The 19,837-nt window shown below is 46.2% G+C and overlaps 1 protein-coding gene across 4 annotated transcripts in view; it reads left to right on the plus strand.

Moving 5' to 3' along the window:
* Window positions 1–7,011: 7,011 nt before the first annotated feature.
* Window positions 7,012–19,837, plus strand: part of GDAP1L1 (ganglioside induced differentiation associated protein 1 like 1) — a 31,278-nt gene continuing 18,452 nt past the window's right edge. Inside the window, exons 1-3 of one of the 4 annotated variants that reach the window (XM_024206974.1) lie at window positions 7,012–7,206; window positions 14,841–15,033; window positions 18,379–18,552. In XM_024206974.1, the coding sequence (XP_024062742.1) occupies window positions 7,027–7,206; window positions 14,841–15,033; window positions 18,379–18,552 (547 nt within the window). In that variant the 5' untranslated portion in view covers window positions 7,012–7,026. Of the gene's footprint in view, window positions 7,216–14,840; window positions 15,034–18,378; window positions 18,553–19,837 lie in introns of all 4 variants that reach the window. The other 3 variants (XM_024206971.1, XM_024206973.1, XM_024206972.1) reach the window with 3 other exon arrangements.

A 19,837-nucleotide genomic window follows, 5' to 3' on the forward strand; every position in this document is an offset into this window, starting at 1 on the left:
AGCTTAGTGTTTTAAAAGAATGCATTAAATTCTGCAAAGCTCAAAGAATTCATTGCAGATCAAATAAACTCCCTCTGTTCTTTGGTCTGTGCTGTGGACATTTGAGCTGTCTGTACTGCTTGCGCTATATGTCTTAGAAGAATAGCCTTTTATGATTGAATCAAGGGATTTGTGGTGTTTGGGAGATCCTTTCTCGTTTTAACTGCAACATACTTAAGACAAAATAGGGCCCAGTAACTTAAAGAAACAATATGTAGCTAGAGCTCTGTCTTAAACCAGCCTACTTGTGTGGGAAGGATAAGTAAATAATCTGTGTGTTGGGCAGGGTGTCTTTCATTGCTGAATCTGAGTATTGCATAGATGGTTCTACTTGAAGCAAATTTTGAAGGCTTCTTCCTCACAGCTATGTTTAGAAGTGCAGACTGTAATAGAGCATGTTTCTGCACCCTATATAATATTAATAATATTAGCTCTTTCATAGCACTGTTCATCTGTACATGTTAAAGCACTTTGCAAAGGAGGTAAGTATTGTGTATTTTATAGATGGAGAAATTGAGGCAGAGAAAAGTGAAGGGACTTGCTCAAGGTCACAGTGCAGGCCCATAGCAGAGCTGGCAATAACTCTGATCTGAATCCCAGTCCACTAGGCCACACTGCGTTTGTAGGAGAAAATCAGCTCCTGTGTACATCAACTTACGGGTTTTTTCCTCATTGGTTGTTTCTGGGCCAGTGTTGCTATAGGCAGAGAGTCTGGAATGGGGCAGAGAGACTAGATACACATCATACAAACTAGATGGTGAAGGGCAATAACACTGAAGCTGAATGAAAATTTTCTGTCAAAACATTCTGTTGGCAGAAAATGGCACTTTTGACTAAACTGAAATTGTCACCAAAAAAACACACTTGAAAACTGAAGGGTCTCTGTGTGTTTTTACATTTGTCAAAAATCAAAACCTTTGGGGTTTTCTTTAAATGACCAAATGACACCCTCCCCCCCACATTCCTTTTTCATCTACTTTTTTTTCACAGGGCAAATAATTTCCCAAGCTCGCTCCGCACTGAACACCAGCTACAGGCCTGTGAGAGAAGGGCCAACAGCCTGCATGTGCCCTCCAAGCACTATTGCAATCTCTACTTGTAAACCTTAAGATCAGTGGGGAGCAGGTTTGAGAGCTACTGCAGTTTCTTTACAAATAGGTTGTAGCAGGTGTATGTGTCTGTACTTTCATTCTGTGCTGCGGAACCTCAGTGAGAATTCCCAGATAAAATCTACATACATCTGGAGTTCAGGTTGAGTATAGATCAGTAATTTATGGGTAAATATATTACAGGGATATTATAATTATCCCCAAAACAAGCAGTGCAAATCCAGGAAGTTCAGAGTTAATGCTTTTAAAAGAAATCCAAACATGCTGCAGTCTGGAATCACACAGCTAAGGCACCTAAAGAACCATAACTTTCCCCGTAGTGATTTATTTTATTTAGCATGTGCATAATCCTCTAGCCAAGTGATGGCATTTTCAGTGGCGTGATGCAGTTCTTCTAGGCCACCGCTGAACCTAGTCAGCAGGCATTCATCAACAATGCCTCATCGTCTGTGTTGCGCACATCATCTGTGTTGCACCGCAGCTCCAAGCATCAGCTGGAACCAACAGGTTCTACCTTTAGTGATGCCATGCAATAACTATAGGACTATTATTAATGCATAGTAGTGTTTGTAGTCCCAGATTAGATTAAACTGATTTTTAGACAAATTCATTTTGTTGACTTTTCTCCCTCATCATGTCACTAGAAGGCACAATTAAGGTTATTTGGGTGCCTTACCTGTGCATTCCATACCTTAACTCGGTTTGGGTTTCTTTTAAGTTTAGCCTTAACTCTGAATCTCTTGGGCTTTCTGATCATTACAAAATCCCTGTAATGTTGTTACCTTTTAATTCCAGCTCAATGTTTTTATCTGGGGATTCCTTTGTATTGCTTTTTATTAATAAGTTTCATACATGAACCCTAAAGAAATGCAAAGAGAATGTTAAGGCTATTAGATAGCTTCAATCTTTTTTTTCTTTTAACTTTTAGGGCCAGATTCCAGCAGGAGGCTTTTTCTGCTTTTACCCTACTGTGGAGCAGCACAAACCAGCCAGAGTGTACTGGCCAGTTTCCCCCAGCTCCTGGCCTCCACATTCCCCTGTACACGCACCCAAGTTTCCCTCATGTCCCCTGCGTTTCTCTGCGCATACCCACACCCATTTTCTCACTCTCTCCCTCCCACATCCCCCTGCAAACCACATTACTCAATATCCCCTTCCTGTGGCTTTCTCCTACCCATACACACACTCCCCGCCCTCTCACGCCGTCCCCAATCTGTCCCTTTCCTTCCTTTTGAGTAAATCTGTCACAGGTGGTAGTTTTTTAGGATTAATGATTTTTAACCCATTCTTCAAAAAAGAACATTTCTCAGCAAGGGGCCAATGGAGAATGTTCAGCTACAGAGAATTCCATGAAGAAATGCCCTCTGCCATTTCCTGTTCTCAAGGGGAGTGAGACTGCAACGCTGTCATTAGCAAAGATACCCTCTTATAAAATGGTGACTGCCTGCCATTGAGAGAGGTGCCCAAGATGTTAACAAACACATATTATAAAACATCCATGTGACGTGTTTTCTCTTCTAGGCTATGCCTGTATTCCCCTTGAAACTGGTATTCATTGTCTGTGACCCACAGCAAACAAACATAAAACAAAAGCCCACTCTCCATGTACCAGCGGGAGCACTGAGAACTGGCCCAGCCATTCCATTTTCCCTGACAATGAGAGCTCCATTGTTACTGTGTTTGGTGAAAGGGACTCCCAGGTCACCTTGGGGCAGTGGCTCCTGCTAAGCACTACAGTGGTGCTTGTATCTTACCAACTGCAATTGAGCAATGACCTTGGTGCTGGGAAGATGTACAGGAAATGGGGGGAGCCTGCACTGACAGGCTGATACTATGATAATTTGGCATCAAACTCAAACATTGTAAATGCAGCAGATGGCACCAATCATAGCAGATTTCTCAGCACAGAGCATGGATCAAGTCCTGATGCTATTTGATCCGGGCTGGGGGAGAAATGTAGGAAAGAGTGGAACTCAAACCATTCCAAGAAACATCCTAAAGTACTAAGGACCTTGGAGTTTTATTTGAACTATGGAACTTAGCTCTGCAAAACAGGTGGAAATAGCACGAAAGCAGGTTCTCCAATGAAGTTTCCTGTGTGTCCTGAGTTAGATGGAATTGTTCACAGCTTGACTATTTCAGCCTGGTTCACCTCAAGTCCATCCAGAATACTGCTGCTAAGATCATCATCATGGCTTGTCTCTCTGATCACATCAGTCCCTTCATTGGCTCCCTCTTTATCTCAGCCTAACTAATAACTCATGGTGGTGTCAGCTGCTGCCTTCGATCCGCCAGCATCCCCTGGCTGCCTTGCCCACCATTCAACTTCTTCATTAAACACCATCCTGCTTTCTTCCACGCTGCCTGGGGAAAACTGGATATAATTCACAGGCCTCACCTCTACCGTAGTGCCTACAAAACCCTGTTGGTTGGTCGTGGCTAGACAAGGCAAGTGAGGAGTTGCGACGGCCCCTCTTCCCCTTCTTTAATTTTGGTGCTCTCTTATTCTTACAAGCTCCTCCATTCCTGCTGCTCCTCACTCTTCCTCTAGCCACAGCTCAAAATCATTACAAAACAAGTAGCTAACAAAGCTGGGCCAATTCTTCACCGTGTTCATTTGCTTCATGTTACTTTCACAGAATGTAGAGTGCTGCAAGACAAAGGCATCAAATAAGTTAACTCTTGCCAGCCTCAGCAATGGCTCCATTTGAATGTGGTGCAGAAGGGCAGCTGGGTTCACTGAATTATTTTTCTCCTCAAAGGGGGAGGGATGAATTCCACTCTCAGAATAGGTTAGATAACATCTGGCAGGTATAGTTAATCCTGCCCTGGCCTGGGGGTCATGGACTTCACTAGACAACCTCCTGAGCCCTATGTTTATGATTCTATAGGATACATGTTGGCACTCACTGGCTCAGGCCAGCTGGAAAAACCACAGCAGCTGATTCCCACCATTTTTTTTTTAAGTTGGGCCATGTTTCTGTGTTTATGAAGTCCTGGATTCAGCCTTTCACGCACCTTTCAATCTCACTCCTAATCTCCTAGCTAGCAAGCCAACAGTAGTTCAACCCTTTGCATGCCTGCAGTTTGATGCTTTCCATTTTTCCAGTCATCACCTTTCAGACACTAACAAATTCACTTCACAATAGCTGGTAGGAAAGATCAGTCTCACCCCCATTTTACAGATGGGGAAACTGATGACAGGAGAGGGAGGGAAGGGAACTTTCTCAAGGTCACACAATGTCAGCATTAGAGCCAAGAATAGAACCCAGCAATCCTGCCTCTCAATCCTTTGCTTGGTTTGTTAGGCCACACACTGTCTGACTGCCAGCCAAGTACACACTCTCAAAGGATGTGAATATCTGCAGGATTCAGAAAGATACAGAGACTATCATTTTTATTCCTGACTGCACAATATATAGTATACAATCAAATAGTCCACTAGATGGTGCTTGCTGGACAACGATCTGGTCTGATAGGTTTATACTGAGTGGCTCCCCTTCTCTTCTCTTGTTCTAAGCCCAAAACAGCGGCACCATTTGATTATGTACTTTGTCGGTGACAGTTATTAATATAAAGGGATCTGGAAAGATGCTGTATGGGCAATGAAAAGACCTCTTGTGCCTAGAGGATAGAAAATGCTAAACCCAAGACTAGGATGAGCTGGGGAAGGTGGCAATGCCTTTCTTTGCACTTCAGACTGTGCTTCTGTTTAAGCTGCAGATCAGGAGTGCACAAAGTTTGTGACAAAGAGGGCCACATCAGCAACTTGCCAGCTCCCTAAAGGCAGGCCCAAGTTTGTATTTATATACACCTCTACCTCGATAGAACACTGTCCTCGGGAGCCAAAAAATCTTACCACGTTATAGATGAAACCGCGTTATATCGAACTTGCTTTGATCCGCCGGAGTGCGCAGCCCCGCCCCCTCCCCGGAGCACTGCTTTACCGCGTTATATCCGAATTTGTGTTATATCGGGTCGCGTTATATCGGGGTAGAGGTGTACCTGTAATACAGCATGCACAGCCTCAAGGCTGTGGGCTGGATCTCTCTTGGCAGTTGAGTAGAAATTGCCTGCTGCTTGAGTTTCCCTGTCATAAACGCTAGAGATGAACAGCTGTTTCTGTTAAGTCTTCCCAGGCTGCGCTGAGGCCTCCGGCTGCACTTTGCAAGCCCTTGCTATAGAGAGAGAATCTCTTCCGTGATTGTTTCATGAGACTGAAGAGGATAAAGGAGCAAGGGCAGCACTAGCCCTTCCTAACCCCCAGCTCTTCCCTCTTGTGGGACACAATGCACTGCGAAATGCTGATTCATTTTAACTCTTTTAACCTCCCCCAGTAAATGGTTTTTAAAAGAAATCTGGCTCATTTAAAAATCTATTTGAGGAGGCCAGACCCACCTTGCACGTCACCCCATAGACAATGCCTGTGGGGAATGAGGTGGGGAGCTCCTGTTAAATGCTCTAAAGCAGGGGCACATTTCACCCAATGTCTCAGTCCCCCTCCAGCCACCCCTCACCCCAGAGGGTTAGTTCTACATTTGTAGCATTAGGGGCAAAGTCAGGGGATCAAAAGAAGCTGGAGATGGGAAAGCCCCCTGGGGACCGGTCTCTGAAAATGCCCTAGCAAAATGTGCAGGTCTGTCCTTTCATGCACTCCAAGCCTAGCCCTTGTGCACACAAACCAGCAGCTAGACACAATTTGTTACAAGGTTTTCACATGTGCAAACGTGCACCTGCACATTTTGCACGTGCATCTTGTGTGGGCACAGATTTAGTTCCCCTCAGTGATTGAGCTCATCCTCCCAGCCCATCCAGGATTTATTTTATTTTCCCAGACTTTAATCAGTCTAATCTTAAGTGGTGCTTCTTGCATTTTTCTTGGGAGACTGTTTCAGTGGTACAGATGACAGAGCACACTGTCAGGAAGCTTTGCTAGATATGAAGCCAAATAGTGAGGCATATAGGCCCTGATTCCAGAACTCTGTGTTCGTTATCATGTGAATGTGCACAACCAATCTGTATCCCCACATACAGTGAAAGTACTCAGAGTCAAAATAATTGCACCTACAGAAGGCCCTTAGATGTCTAGCCGGACATTGACATGAGCATTGACTCTAACTGCATGCACAATTACAATAATTGCATATGAAAGGCATGTTCCCAATTCTGGAAATTTAAGCCATCACTTCTGTAAATAATTGTAACCCACATTTGTGAGCTCTTTGGGCAAGGACTGTCTTTTTGTTCTGTGCTGGTACACCACCTAGCACATTGGGATCCTGGTTCATGACTGGGATCCCTAGGTATTACCGCAATACAAATAAATCGTAATCATTAATTAATAGTTAATCGGAACATACAGAAACACGAGACCATTTGACGGATCCTTGCTTCTTTGTTCCATACAGAGCTGTAGGTAGGAAAGAACCTGCTGGACATTTTACAGACAGCATTTATTTATGAATCAGTTTATTCAATATCTATCAAATATAAAGTGATCCAAATGTTAGTATCAATTGCAAAAACATTCCTAATGAGATGTGGGGTTTGGAGTTGCATGTGGACTCCTGAGTGGGTAGCAGAGACTGTTTCTGCTCTGTTCCAATGAAACAATGCATGCCCAGTGTAGTATGTTTCAGTGGAAGCCCTGGCCTGCGTGTAAACGGGCTGTGATTTAACACACACAATCCCCTTCTTTTGTAAAATCAGACCTGATTCTGATTCTGCTGCCTGGCGTTCCCCACCTAATACCGAGCGTGTAATGAAATTCAGTCCACTTGCTTGAGTAATGATGCTGTTTCCATGAGCCCATGTGATGCTTGGATAGTGCAGCTGCTGCTGCTCTCTCCTTCCCCTGTTCTTCCAATCTCAGGCTGTCATGGCGACTCCCAACAATGCTACTCCCACCAACTGCAGCTGGTGGCCCATTTCAGCTCTTGAGAATGATGCAGGGAAATCTACGGAGGTTGAGGACAGCCAGGACCCAACAGACCCCGCTCTCAGATCCAAGGATAGGCTGGTTTTGTATCACTGGACCCAGTCTTTCAGCTCACAAAAGGTAAATGCTGTGCTGAATTTCCAGGGAAGAATCACCTCCAATATCCAGGGCATATCCCTGACTTGGGAGAACAGCTTGGATGGGTGTTTTGTGGGATGAGTAGATTGGCTATTCAGAGATGAATAGGGGTGCAACTGGCAACCAGAATATCTAAATAGTGGTGTGTTTTGTGCCTGTATTTCTGCATTTTGACAGACTCTGTCTGGGGTGGCAGGAGTGTGTGGGGGGGAGGGGTTTCACTGTAATTCTGCCTTTGCTCTGGGGTCAGATTTTGTACTGGGAGATGTTTCTGATTTATGATCCTGCTTCATCTAACACCTGAATCTCACCTGAGAGGGAGAAGGGTAGACAAAGACAATTGCATTGAAATATTGGCTAGCTAGGACACTCCTGGTGTTGGGGGAGGGGACGGTAGCCATATGTACAATGGTCACCATTAGTTCCTATACATCCTGGTACAGAATTGTATCCATGGATTTGAAAAGCGGGCTCAGCACTGTGCCAAACAATGCATTTGCTCCTGATGCTGCAGCAATGCTACTGAAATCCTGTTCCCTCGACTCTCTGAGTCAGTTCAGAGCTGCCATGCATGGATTTTGGTAACAAATAACAATCAATCATATTCTCCAGTCAATAGTGAATGTTCTGTTCTGCAGCTCAGGATAGCAGCCAGCGTTCAACAAACCTGACCTTATTTTCTTAGTCACCAACAGCCCCAGTTGTTCTCCTTACATTCATTATATATGTGAGCTGAATTATTCACAGTGGAGAAGGTGAACATAAAGTTTTCAAGCTGCAAGGGCCCTGGGTTCCCATGAGAGCAGAATGTTCTCTCTTCACCCCAAGCACATTCAGGGAGGCTGGGGGGGGCAGGGGGAGGGAGGACAGGTTTGTGTGTGTGCACAGAGAAATCCTAGGGCACACAGTGCAGCCAGATGTCTACAAATGTTGAGTCCTTTCTTCCCACTCTTCTAACTAAGGTGTTTACTCTGCATCAGCAGAGCTGAGTCTTTAGGGTAAACAATCTGACTCCCATCTTTCCTTCCTTCCCTGCACTGCAATGTCCCCTTTGGGAGGTTGCTATTTCTATCTTTATCTATTGCTTTTCTCATTTGTCTCCTAGCATTGGGAGGGAAACAGTTAACCAGCCACTCACACAGGATTTTCTACAACCAATCCAGGCCTAGCCCTATCTCTGCCAGAACCACTCCATGAACACTATAGGGCACATTTAAAGTCACAGTGCACAATCTCATATTATTTATTGAAATCCCAATCTGATTTTTTTAAAGTCACTTGCAAAGAAATAACACCCTGAAACATGTTCACTGTAACTAGGGATTAACTAGCAAGACAACCTGCTAAATATTACAATGCATAGTACTGTACATGTAAGTGTAATGGACACAGCATGCTGGAGAAAGCAGATCCATGCCAGGTATCTAAATATCCTTCAAACCCGCTTTCTGGTAGGAAATTTCCTTTATGTTAGAGGTGTTGTTAAAAGTCCTCTAGGAGTAAAGCTGTTTCCAATCCCCTGTCTCCCTGACTAATTACACAGATCAATCATCTTGCTGCCAAGGTTGTTGAATATTGACTAATTGGGTGGGATTCCAGGGGCAAACCCTAAGATGTGGGGAGCATCTGCTGAACCCCTGATTTGGCCCTCATTGCTGCGAAGTAGGCTTTTAATTTGAAAAGGTTTCTTCTTTCAATCAAGGTGTCTGGCACTATAAAAAACTTCAAATTTCTGGGCAGATGCCTGATGTGCTCAGCACAGCCAGGCCACCTGATCTAGCACCATGCAAAGAAACACCTGGGGTTCCTTGTTCTAGGTTTGGGTCCAGCCTCCCCATTCAGCACCATGGCCAGAGCATAAGACCGTCTCCTACAGAAACAAGCTGGGGGAGATGGGGAGGGAAGCAGGGTAACCTGCACAAGCCAAAGAACCAGATTCATTCCTGTATAACCCAGCTGGGTTAGTTACACCAGGTATAAATTTGGCCCAGTGTTTCTAAACCAGGCCTTGGACCTTCTTCCGTTAATTGATGGTCCCCCTCAGACCTCAGGGGTGAGTTTGTGGCCTATTGATGTCAATGGCAAAGCACCCCTGGACTTCAGTGGAGCCAGGATTTCACCCTAGGTCTCTGGGATGCAGATGTATTGTCAGTGGCTCTTATACAGCTGTGCACATCTGGAACCCAGACCTATGATTTTTCCGAAGAAATAGTCTAGCTAGGCAAGGTCGCTGGATCTGGTGGCCGAATCCCTTGCAGGCTATTACAGGCAGTTTCTCAGCAGCTGACATGGAGATTCAGGGGACTACTTTGATTAGTGAGCACTTCACAGCTTGGTTATCAGTTCAAATCCAGCCCAGGTCAGTTGTAACTCAAAGTAATTACCTTCGACAGCTCTTTGGTGTCGCTTGTATGAAACGAGTTGGTGGGTCTTAGTCCAGTTCCTAGCAGATCAGGTTTCTATGTGATAAAAATTGCCATAGCAATTAGTCTGAACACCCTCCTTCTTGGCAGCCTCAACTGAGAGTTCAAGCACTGAATAAGCCTGATAGAATGAATTCTTCTCTTAGCCTAGATGCAGTTCCTGACCTGTAGTCAGGGTGGAGCTACACTGGTGGAGGGCGCTGTGTGTGGGAAGGCTGCGCTGCTGCTGTGCGTGCTGTACATGTTCTGTGACTAGAGGAGATCCGTCTCCAGGGCTGTCGAGCTTGCTGCTTGCATCAGAACCAAAATGCACCAAAGGTTATTTCGTAGCGAGAGGCTTGTCCCAGCACGCCAGTGCTTATTATCATAAGAATCCTCTTCCACTCCGGGCTCTGAAATGGAGTCTGAGCTCATGGTGGCTCTCTCTTAGCTTGAGTGGAAGCCTCCTCCACATCAAGGGAGGAAGCATGGTCTAGTGGTTAATGGACAACTCTGGGAGTAGAAGCCTTAGAGTCCATTTGTGGTTTTGGCACTTATTCACTGTGTGACCTTGGGCAAGTCACTTCCCCACTCCAGGCCTCAATTTCCCATCTGCAAAACGAGGATAATCGCACCCACCGACCTGTGGGCCTGTGAGGTTTCATTCCTTAATGTTTAGAAGATGCTCTGAGAGCTTGGGATGGGAGGTGCTACAGAAACACAAAGCACCTGATGACTATTGTTAGGTAATGATGGGTAGCAGATTGCTGTGCCAGGGATGCAGTGGGCACAACTGGCACCGTACCTGCTGGACCTGTGTGGTGACCCCTGCTGCAAGCTCTGCTTCTCTTGTCAGCTCTAGACCAGGCCACTGGCTTCTTAATGGCTCATTGATTAGAAAAGGGGAATGGGGCAATTGTCCTCAGTGGAAGGACCGGTTAGCCCAGCACTGTCCGTTCTGGGGTTTAATTCCCTTTCAACAACACAGGGGCAGAGAGAGAGGAATCTGAAAACAAGGGGTACTGGCTTTTACTTGTTTTATGTTAAAAGGTAAAAATAAATTGTCGATCCTGTAAATAATTAATTGCTAGTTCTGCAAACTCTTTGTTTGGAGGCTCTAATTAAAATGCTAATTTTTTAAAGTTTTATTTTTAGCAAATTCTAGTTGTGAGAAAACAATTGATTGTTTGTTTTTAATTCAGAAGTTGTGTGTTAGGCACCTGTTAGGTGTCACACCAGTTTTGGGGGTTTTTTTAGTAGTGTGCCCTACTTAAGTCATAGTAGTGAACATTTTCAAAACCTGCATGTCTAAAATTAGACTCCTAAGTTCTCATTGTGGATTCTAAATTAAGTGGCCTGATTTTTAGAGGTGCTGAGCACCCACAACTCTTCTAGAAGTCAATTGGAGTTGTGACTGTTCAGCACCTTTGAAAATCAGAACCTTAAATATGGGCTTGGTGGTCTAATATTGAACATGTGGGTTTGAAAATGTTGGCCAATGCATTTTATACACGTTATACTTTGCACTTCTCTAATGTTTTCCATGTGAGGATCTGGACGCACTTTGCAAGTGTTACTAATTCGATCTCAAATCCTCTTGCCTCTGTGTGGTTGCTATCATTGTTCCAATTTTACAGATGGGGAAACTGAGGCACAGAGGTTTAGTTATTTACCTAAGTTCACATGGAAAGTCTGTGGCAGAGTCAGGAACAGAACTCACATCTCCCAGTTCCATGTCACAGCCCACCTGTCACCCCTGGAGTTATTTTTATTTAGAACAAGTAGAAAACAAACATCCTGGTATTAATACCATGCATCAGGGCAATTTGTTGAGTGCCTGGGAAAATATAGCTGGTTCATGTTCCATGTGCCTAGGAAGATCTGACAAATAACAACAAAAATCAAGTCTCAGTGCAATTTTGTATGTGAGGGTGCAAATGAAACAGGACTGGGTGCCTCTAAAAGAGCTGGATGGGCAGTGTGACGGGCCATGCTTTTGTGGCTGGTACTCCAGGCTCCCTGACTGTTCCCTACCCTAAGGATCAGGCCCTCACTGCCTGCCTCCCATTCAGCTGTGCACAGTTCAACCTGCATGACGCATGTGCTGCTCACTGCATTGGGAGTCAGTTTTGTAGCAGCCCAACCCCTCTGGCAGGTTAGATTGTGCACAGCTGAATGGGAGGCAATGGGGGTACTATGGTACTGCCAAGGGCCTAGACTCGAAAATTGGCACAGCTGCCCAAAGAAGCTGGGACACGCACTGATCTAAACCCGTGACCTCCCCGACTCAGAAGAAGAAGCCAAGCCTGCTGTCCCAAAGCCATGTAAAGGGTGGGATACAGATGTAAGGGATGCATATACAGAACAGCTCAGGACTGGGCATGCAGGTTCTTTAAGCCACCTATGTGTCTCCATGGTGCTCCTGGGTCAGGTGTGTTCTGGGATGGACCCTTTGGCTGATCCCTGTACCACCTGCCAATGGCCTCATGGGGGTGATGCAGCATTTGGGGGTCACTCACACACAGGTGGCATTGGCTGTTTCCCTTTTTCCAGGCCACACCTCCTTCTAAGACTTTGTATTCAAGCAGAGGAGCTCTGTAATTAGGGCATTGGCTTAGGACTCAGAAGAGCTGGGTTCTGTTCTGTGGTCTGCTGGGTTTCTTTCTGCCTCAGTTTCCACATCTGTAAAATGGGGGTAATGATACTGATGTTCCTTTCTAAGGTGACTTGAGATCTCTGGCTGAAAAGTGCTGTGTAAGATCTACGTGATATTATTTATTATGACCCTGGGTTTAGACCTGCTCAGCCCATGAAGCGGGGAACAAGAATTTGGGAGCCTCCCTAAATGAGATCCAGTAGCTCTGTATGTGCACCATCTGGGCAGATGGGAGCAATATGGTGCCTTCCATCACCCTAAGACAGGCATTTGAACTGTACTAGGTATGGCACTGTTTTCTCTCTGGCAGCTTTAGGAAGATTTCCAGAGGTGACTGTCTGTACCTTAAAGAGAAACACATAAGGAGCAGCGAAAGATGGAGAAGCCGGACAACGTGTCTGAGTCGTGCTCCCCAGGAATGAAACTGCTGAGTAGTGTGGGTGGTGTAGAAATGCGCAGTATGTCTTCCTGTCTCAGCAGATCCCAGTGTTGGAAGGGAGCGGTGACTAGATTGGCAGATCAAAACACCACTCTCACAGTGTGACTGATAATCAGGTGATAAAACCGTAAATCCAATCACACAGAAGCTTAAGGGCTTTATAAGCATTCACTGGCCTTTACCAGCTGATAGTGATAAGTCAGGACACAGTCTGAGCTAAAGCACAGAGATCTGATTAGTCCAAACCTTTTGGTCCAAGAAGGAGTGCAAGCAGTGCATGGCTGAACTGCAGCAAGATGCTTTGCTTTAACACACACGGGTATCTGCCATCCTCACAGAGAAGCACACAGAAATGTGCACACTCACAGAGACAAGGCCTGTTACGCAGATACACACACAAGCACACTAATTGCCACACTGACAAATGCACGGTATTTTGATTAAAACACTAGAATATAAAATGAACATGGCACACAATAAATGGATTAAAAACTGGCTAACTGATAGGTCTCAAAATATAATTGTAAACAGGGAATTGTAATCAAGCAGGTGTGTTTCCAGTGAGGTTCCACAGGGATCGGGTTTTGGCCCTACTCTATTTAACATTTTTATCAATGACCAGGAAGAAAACATAAAATCATCAGAACTAATTAGTCTTGGCTCCCAGTCCCCTGCTCTAACCATGTAGCAGGAGCATTCACAAAGCCAGACCCTTCTATAATGCAAAATGTCTCTAGCAACGAGGTCCAGGAGAAAGGAAAGAGAGAAGCTACAGGATACAGGATACGAGGGACCTTTATGTACAGCATCTTCATACAAAGCATATCACCCCAAATCCTTCACAGGGATAAATAATAGGAGTCAGGGTGCGAACAGAGGCAAAGGAGGAAAGAGATGCAAGGTGGAGGGATGGATGGAGACTGTCTCACAGAGCAGGAGCTGTGGAGTATAAGGCTCTCTGACCGCATGGAGGGACAGAGAGAAAAGCTAGTGCTAGGAAAACAAAGGGAATGGGAAGGGGATTGCAATACGTGACAGGATTCTCCCTGTTGGACATTTGCATTCTCCTCTCCCCGTGACACTCCCCTCTGCTTTTGGAACCAGAAATATTCCCAAGGGAGCTCTGACTGGCAGGAGCGAGGAAAATAGCGAGCCTTCCCCTGCTGTGGCAACGATACTCCATGTATAAGTGACGTCAGCCACTTCGGCGTGTAAGGGAGGTGCCCGACAATCACCTGATACTGTCCTGTCCTCGATTTGCAATGCGGGCATCATGGCGTGTCATTGTGTCTCAGGGATATCGTGTTCAGAGGCGCCATTGTGATGAAACATAATGGCACAAGAGGAGGACAGCATGCTGAGATTACGCCTGTCTCTGATCAGCCCGTGATGCCAGCTGCCATCACTCATTACATTTTCAAATGAGCACCTTCACGCTTTCTCCCAAGCTGCCCCTCATGCCTACGAGAAGCTCCTCATAAACTTCCACAAACCCAACTCATTATCCACCTTCAAAACCCTCCTTACAGCTCTCCTTCGCTGCCAGGCCTACAAAACACTTGACTGCTGGTGTGCAGAGACTACTGCCTATCGTGCTGGTCAATATGGTCTCATTGTTTCCTTTCCCCCATTGGTCTGTATTCATCTGTTGTCTGGTCTTATATTTAGATTGTAAGCTCTTTGGGGAAGGGGCTGTCTTTTCTGTGTTGTACAGCACCTAGAACAACAGGGTCCTGCTCCATGATGGCTGGTCCTAGAAATTATAATATAAATAATAAGTTTCTGTGACAAAATATCTCCTCTGCCTTCTACCTCCTTCTTGGCTGCTGGGAGAGATGCCAGAGACTCTGGTATGTTGGGCTTAGGGCTCCTCCTGATGTCCTACTACATAGTACACGTCAGGTGGCTTGAGGAATAATCCCAGGATGGGCACTCTACTGAATGCCCTTTGGTAAGAGGAGCTCCAATCAGCCCTGTGAACTCTACAATGCAACACAGGGCCCCAAAGAGCCACAAGTGGCTGAGCATCACTGTCCAGTAGACCTTGTGGGTATGGGAGACCATATGCAGAGCCCGGTGGGCAGCAATGAGACTTCTCTGCCCTTGCTTCCTGCTGTAGGTCCGCCTGGTCATCGCGGAGAAGGGGCTGCCGTGCGAGGAGCGGGATGTCAGCATGCCCCTGACAGAGCACAAAGAGCCCTGGTTCATGCGTCTCAACCTCGGGGAGGAGGTGCCCGTGATTATCCACGGAGACAACATCATCAGTGACTACAACCAGATCATCGACTACATGGAGAAGAACTTCACAGGAGGTAAGGAGGGGTGGGTCAAAATTCATCATCAAAATGGGGTTTTGATGGAAAATTGGGTTTCGGCTCAAGGAAACTGTTGGTGAAAAGGAAGTGGGTTTTAGCCCATGAAAGCTTATGCTCAAATAAATTTGTTAGTCTCTAAGGTGCCACAAGTACTCCTCGTTCTTTTTGTTGGTGAAAAGTGTCTGCTCTTCAAGGAAAATTTCAGCTTTTCTTTGACAACCAAACATTCCAAAACCAAAAAGTTTACAGCCGAAACTGAAAACTTGCAGTTGAAAACCAAACATTTCAATTTGGAAATGTCACCACAGTGCCTCATGGGAGTTGTAGTTCATGCCCCTCATGTCCCCATTCTCCTTTATGAGCCAAGCTCCCCAGCAGGACTACAGTTTTTGTATTTGGTTTGAGTTTTGGGCTGTGTTCCAGGCCTCTTCACCATCCCCAGCTGTGACAACTCTATTATTTCTATACATCGTCATTATGAGAGTACATGTGCAGAGATGGAGTGAAACTGGAACCACTTATTCAGCTCTCCACCTCAACAACCTTTATGAGTTTGGATAAAATGGGGCCTAGCTCTGACCCAGCCAGGGCCAATGAGGTTTGGCAAAATCAATGCCAGTTGTGGTTTTTGCTCAACCTCTGCTTAGACCTAATAGTCCTGCAGAGTTTTGCCACCTAGTGGGATGTCACACTGCCTGATGTGAAGCTTTCATAGCCTGCCAAAAGCAGCTTGCTCTGGCGTCCTGGCCAGTAGCACCGGGCTCTGACGTTCCTTTCCCTGGAATGTGCCTGGGAAGGGCTTTGCTGGTGCTTTTAGTGCACTGGGGCTGAGCTGGTGAGTGACTGCAGTCAGAGGACAGGTTGGTATATTGCCAGTTTGGAGGAAATGAAAGGGGATGGCAGTTGTTAAGGAGGGCTGGAGGGGAGATGTTTATATTTGGTGTTACGTGAATGCAGTGCTAGTGAGTAGCACAGAATTGCCAGCCCTGGGGTTTGAATCCCTTTATTTATCCAGAGCAAATGCAGCCTGGTTAGTGGCAGGGCGAGCTCCCGCACACTGCCCTGCCCTGGTGCTTCACCCCACGGGTGCACGGAGAGAGGGCCCGGCTCTCTCTGCTGAGGCAATGACTCACCAGTGCTTTCCTGAGCTCCCTTCATTTGTCAGAGCAGAGCTGGCCAGTTCAGGGCCGTCAGACTGGGATGAGCAAGCCGGGAGACTTCAAAGGCTTAGGAGGAAGGTTTTAACTCTGTCATCACGACACTCATCACAAAGCCTGTCACCTTAGGAATGGAGAGACTTTAAAAACCATCTTAAAATAGATTCCAAAAACAAGGGAGTCTTGGCAGATCGGCGGCTGTCCTCCTCTCCTCGGCTCCAGCACTCCCTTCTCACGCTGCTCAGAGAAGGCATTCAGCAAAAGCAGGAAGGTTCCCCACTCATTCGGAGGCCTTCTTTTAGGTTTAGTTGGACGGGCTGGTCTTGCTGAATCCCCAAAGTTTCAACAAATGCATCTTAAACAAAGCAAAGGACCACTTGTCACCAACCCTCCTAGCTTCCCAGAGGTTCCTGCTGATGGACCAGGCCAGGACCCAGATTTGGTTCAGTCTGAAAGACTCTTCTCAGACACTTGGCTCAGCGGGCTATATTCTGTTTTATTAATGCAACCCCACTGAGCTCCCCCTTACAGATGTGACTTTACATTGTCTCCATTAGAGTTGCACACATCTAAATGGGGGCAGACGATGCACATGTGATAGCATCCTGTCACCAGCAGAAGGCATTGACCTATCCAGTGACATGGAACAGCTCCTAGAGTGATAGATAATTACAGATCTGCCATGGTGCTGGGGCAGGGGGTGGGAAGGGGAAAAAAGTGCTCTGACCCTGGTTAGCAGTTCTATTAGCCATATTAACAAGCTCTGGAATCATGTCCAGCCCATTCTGGCTTTGCCGGCAATGCCAGTCTTTAGAGGCTGATGCTGGCGAGACAAATCACTCACCCCATAAAAATGTTTCAGTCCTGGAAGTGCTCTTTATACTAAGGATAAATATCTGCAAGGCTTCATTTTGTCACAGGCTTGAAGCAGAGCCTAGCTCTGTTAGTTACCAGCCATACCCTGTGAGGTCACATATAACATGGCATCAGCAGCAATCAAGCCAATATGTGCAGTTAGTTCAGCAACCAACAGGGAGAACAGGTGCTGTTACGGTGAGCTAATGCCTCCAACCTCAGCTGAAGGGAGTGGGTCCACAGCCAGAGCTGTTGCATTTCAGTGTGGTTACTGAATAGCCTTGCTTGAAGAGCTGGCTATTCTGAATGCGTTGGGTTCCAGCCCGGGAAACCTCGGCATGAACTGATGCGATGCTGGCTGGGAGCCATGCGGAAGCATGCGCGCTAGGGAGTCTGTATTAGTATTATTTCATTTCACTGGTGGTTGTTCTCAAATGAAAAGTCCCCGTTTGTGGCTGGGATCCAGTCTCTTGTACTTGGTCCAAGGACAGCATGAAGGTGAACGGCAAACTAGCAGCCCCATGAGGGACTTTGGCTCAACCACGTCATATTTAGAAGCTGTGAAAATCTCTCAGTCTGAAAAATTCAGTGGGAAAGGGTTTAATTTGATAGAATCCCCAAAACTATCAATGGAGAGGCCTTGCTTGGTCCCATCCAGTTGATCCCTGGGGGCCAGGAATGTTCCTTATAGTGCATTTACTAGTACTTTATAGAGTCTAGATTTATATTATCCTAGGGAATAGCCAGCTCACTTATCTCTCGGGACAAGCCCTTCCCATTGTTGCTGATAGCACTTACTTACCCACCTCAGAGGGAGGTGCTGAGGTTTAATTAGGTTTTAAACAGGGTACAGGTTTGGTGCCAGTTTGCTTTCCTGGGAACAGAACTCAGCACCTGATGTTTAGAGATGCAGAGACTTTGCAACCACCACTGAAGTCAATGAGAGCTGCAGATACTCACTAACTGTGAGACCCAGGCCCTGAACATTTACGCTCAATGGGTGCGGGGGAGGGCATACTGTACATGATCAACCTAATCAACCAGTGCATAAGAGGGACCAGTCCAACCAAAACCAGGAAGGCTTAGCTCTGGGGTTAATTTCACTTGAGCCCCCAACATTCCAGGAAGGTGTTTCAATTAATGGTTTGATTGCATCTCTAATCAGAACTAGCACAAGCTAAACACAAACCAGTGTCGCAAAACAGGAAGTAATGAGCCAGCCTAAATCAATCTTTGATCATCCCAGTGGCCTGGGGACAATCAAGTCACATGGGAACAAGTTGATGTATCGTAGCTGTAACCAATGCCAACTTTTTGTTCCGTGTTTCAGAAAATGTTACCCAGCTGATCCCCGACACCGGGAGCATTCTCCACACAAGAGTGGTGCAGTACAGAGAGCTCCTGGACTCACTGCCCATGGACGTCTACACTCACGGCTGTATCCTCCATCCCGAGCTCACCACTGACTCCATGATTCCAAAGTACGCTACAGCTGAAATCCGCAGTAAGTTGCCTCTTTAGCAGGGCTGCCTACCGCTAGTGAACAGTGGCATGGCGTGGGATGTTTATTTCTTTCTATCTTGGCCCTATGCAAACTCCACACCGACAGGTGCTGTTGACACACATTTAAAAACACAAGGGCACAGGAGATGCAGAGTAAATCAACCAAAGCAGCAGCACTTCTTTCCCCTGCGCTACTGCGCATCATTTGGTCATGTGACTACATTTCACCTTCAGTGACTTCAGCCTTCCATCGGGGCCTGCTCAAACAGATGGGCTCAGCAGTGTGCCCAGGAGACAGAGCAGAACTCTTCCTTGAAGAACAGGAGACAGTCCGTGGCTTACTGACCCAATACACTGGCTTCTCTGGAAGCAAATGTCAGGTGTCGCTCAGACTCCCGTATGCTCTTTACTTCAGTTGCTTTCTCCAGGAGCTTTACTCCAGATGTTTATTCCCTCTGGTTCAAAGCCATTCTGCATGAGTTCCAAGTCACTCACATTTTACACTGTGCCCCTCGCCAGGGTGGAAAATATATCTCGTGAAACGATGGAAATCCTGCCACTTTGAAAATCTCAGTCTCCTTTGCCCATGATGAATCAATCCTTGACCATTCCCCGTAGCTTACAGCTAGAGCTGGTAGAAACATTTTGGACAGAATGTTTTTCCATTGGAAAATTCCATTTAGTTGAACCTGCTACTTTCCAGGGGATCATGTCAAAATTTTGTTTCGATAATGTTGGAACATTCCATTTTGGCATTTTTGAAATGGAACATTGTGATTTTTCATTTCACAAAATGGAAATTCTGGTTCCCACACAACTCTACTCACAATCAACTGCTGAGTAGCGAGGAGCATCCCTGGTTCCTTGTGAGACAGGGAGAAGATGGAGGGTAGCCAGCACCTTCCAGGATGGGACCATTAGATCCTCCAGACATAGTATCACCCTTGCTTCCTTCTGGGTCCCCTTCTCTAGGACAATAATCTTCCTGCAGGGTGCTGCCCAGGGCACTGCTCACAGGATCCCAGATGGGGCTTATCATCCTCTCCAAGATGATTGTCTCTTTCCTGTAGGATATTTGTACCCTGTGACCAGAGAGGCAGATGGGGATTGTGAACCTGCTGCAATGGGAGCTGCAGGAGTGCTCTCATGACCAGGCACTGAGCATGCAATGGAGTGCACTGTCAGCATCAAGAAGAGCTGCTGTCAAAGCCCTGTCATCATAATAGATACAGACATAAAAACCCAGAGGGCCAGGGCCAGCCCTGGCGCAAGCAGGTGCTAGTCTG

This window comes from Terrapene carolina, unplaced genomic scaffold (assembly GCF_002925995.2).
Source record: "Terrapene carolina triunguis isolate 2854851 unplaced genomic scaffold, T_m_triunguis-2.0 Scaffold130, whole genome shotgun sequence".
In the NCBI taxonomy this organism is placed as follows: domain Eukaryota; kingdom Metazoa; phylum Chordata; order Testudines; family Emydidae; genus Terrapene; species Terrapene triunguis.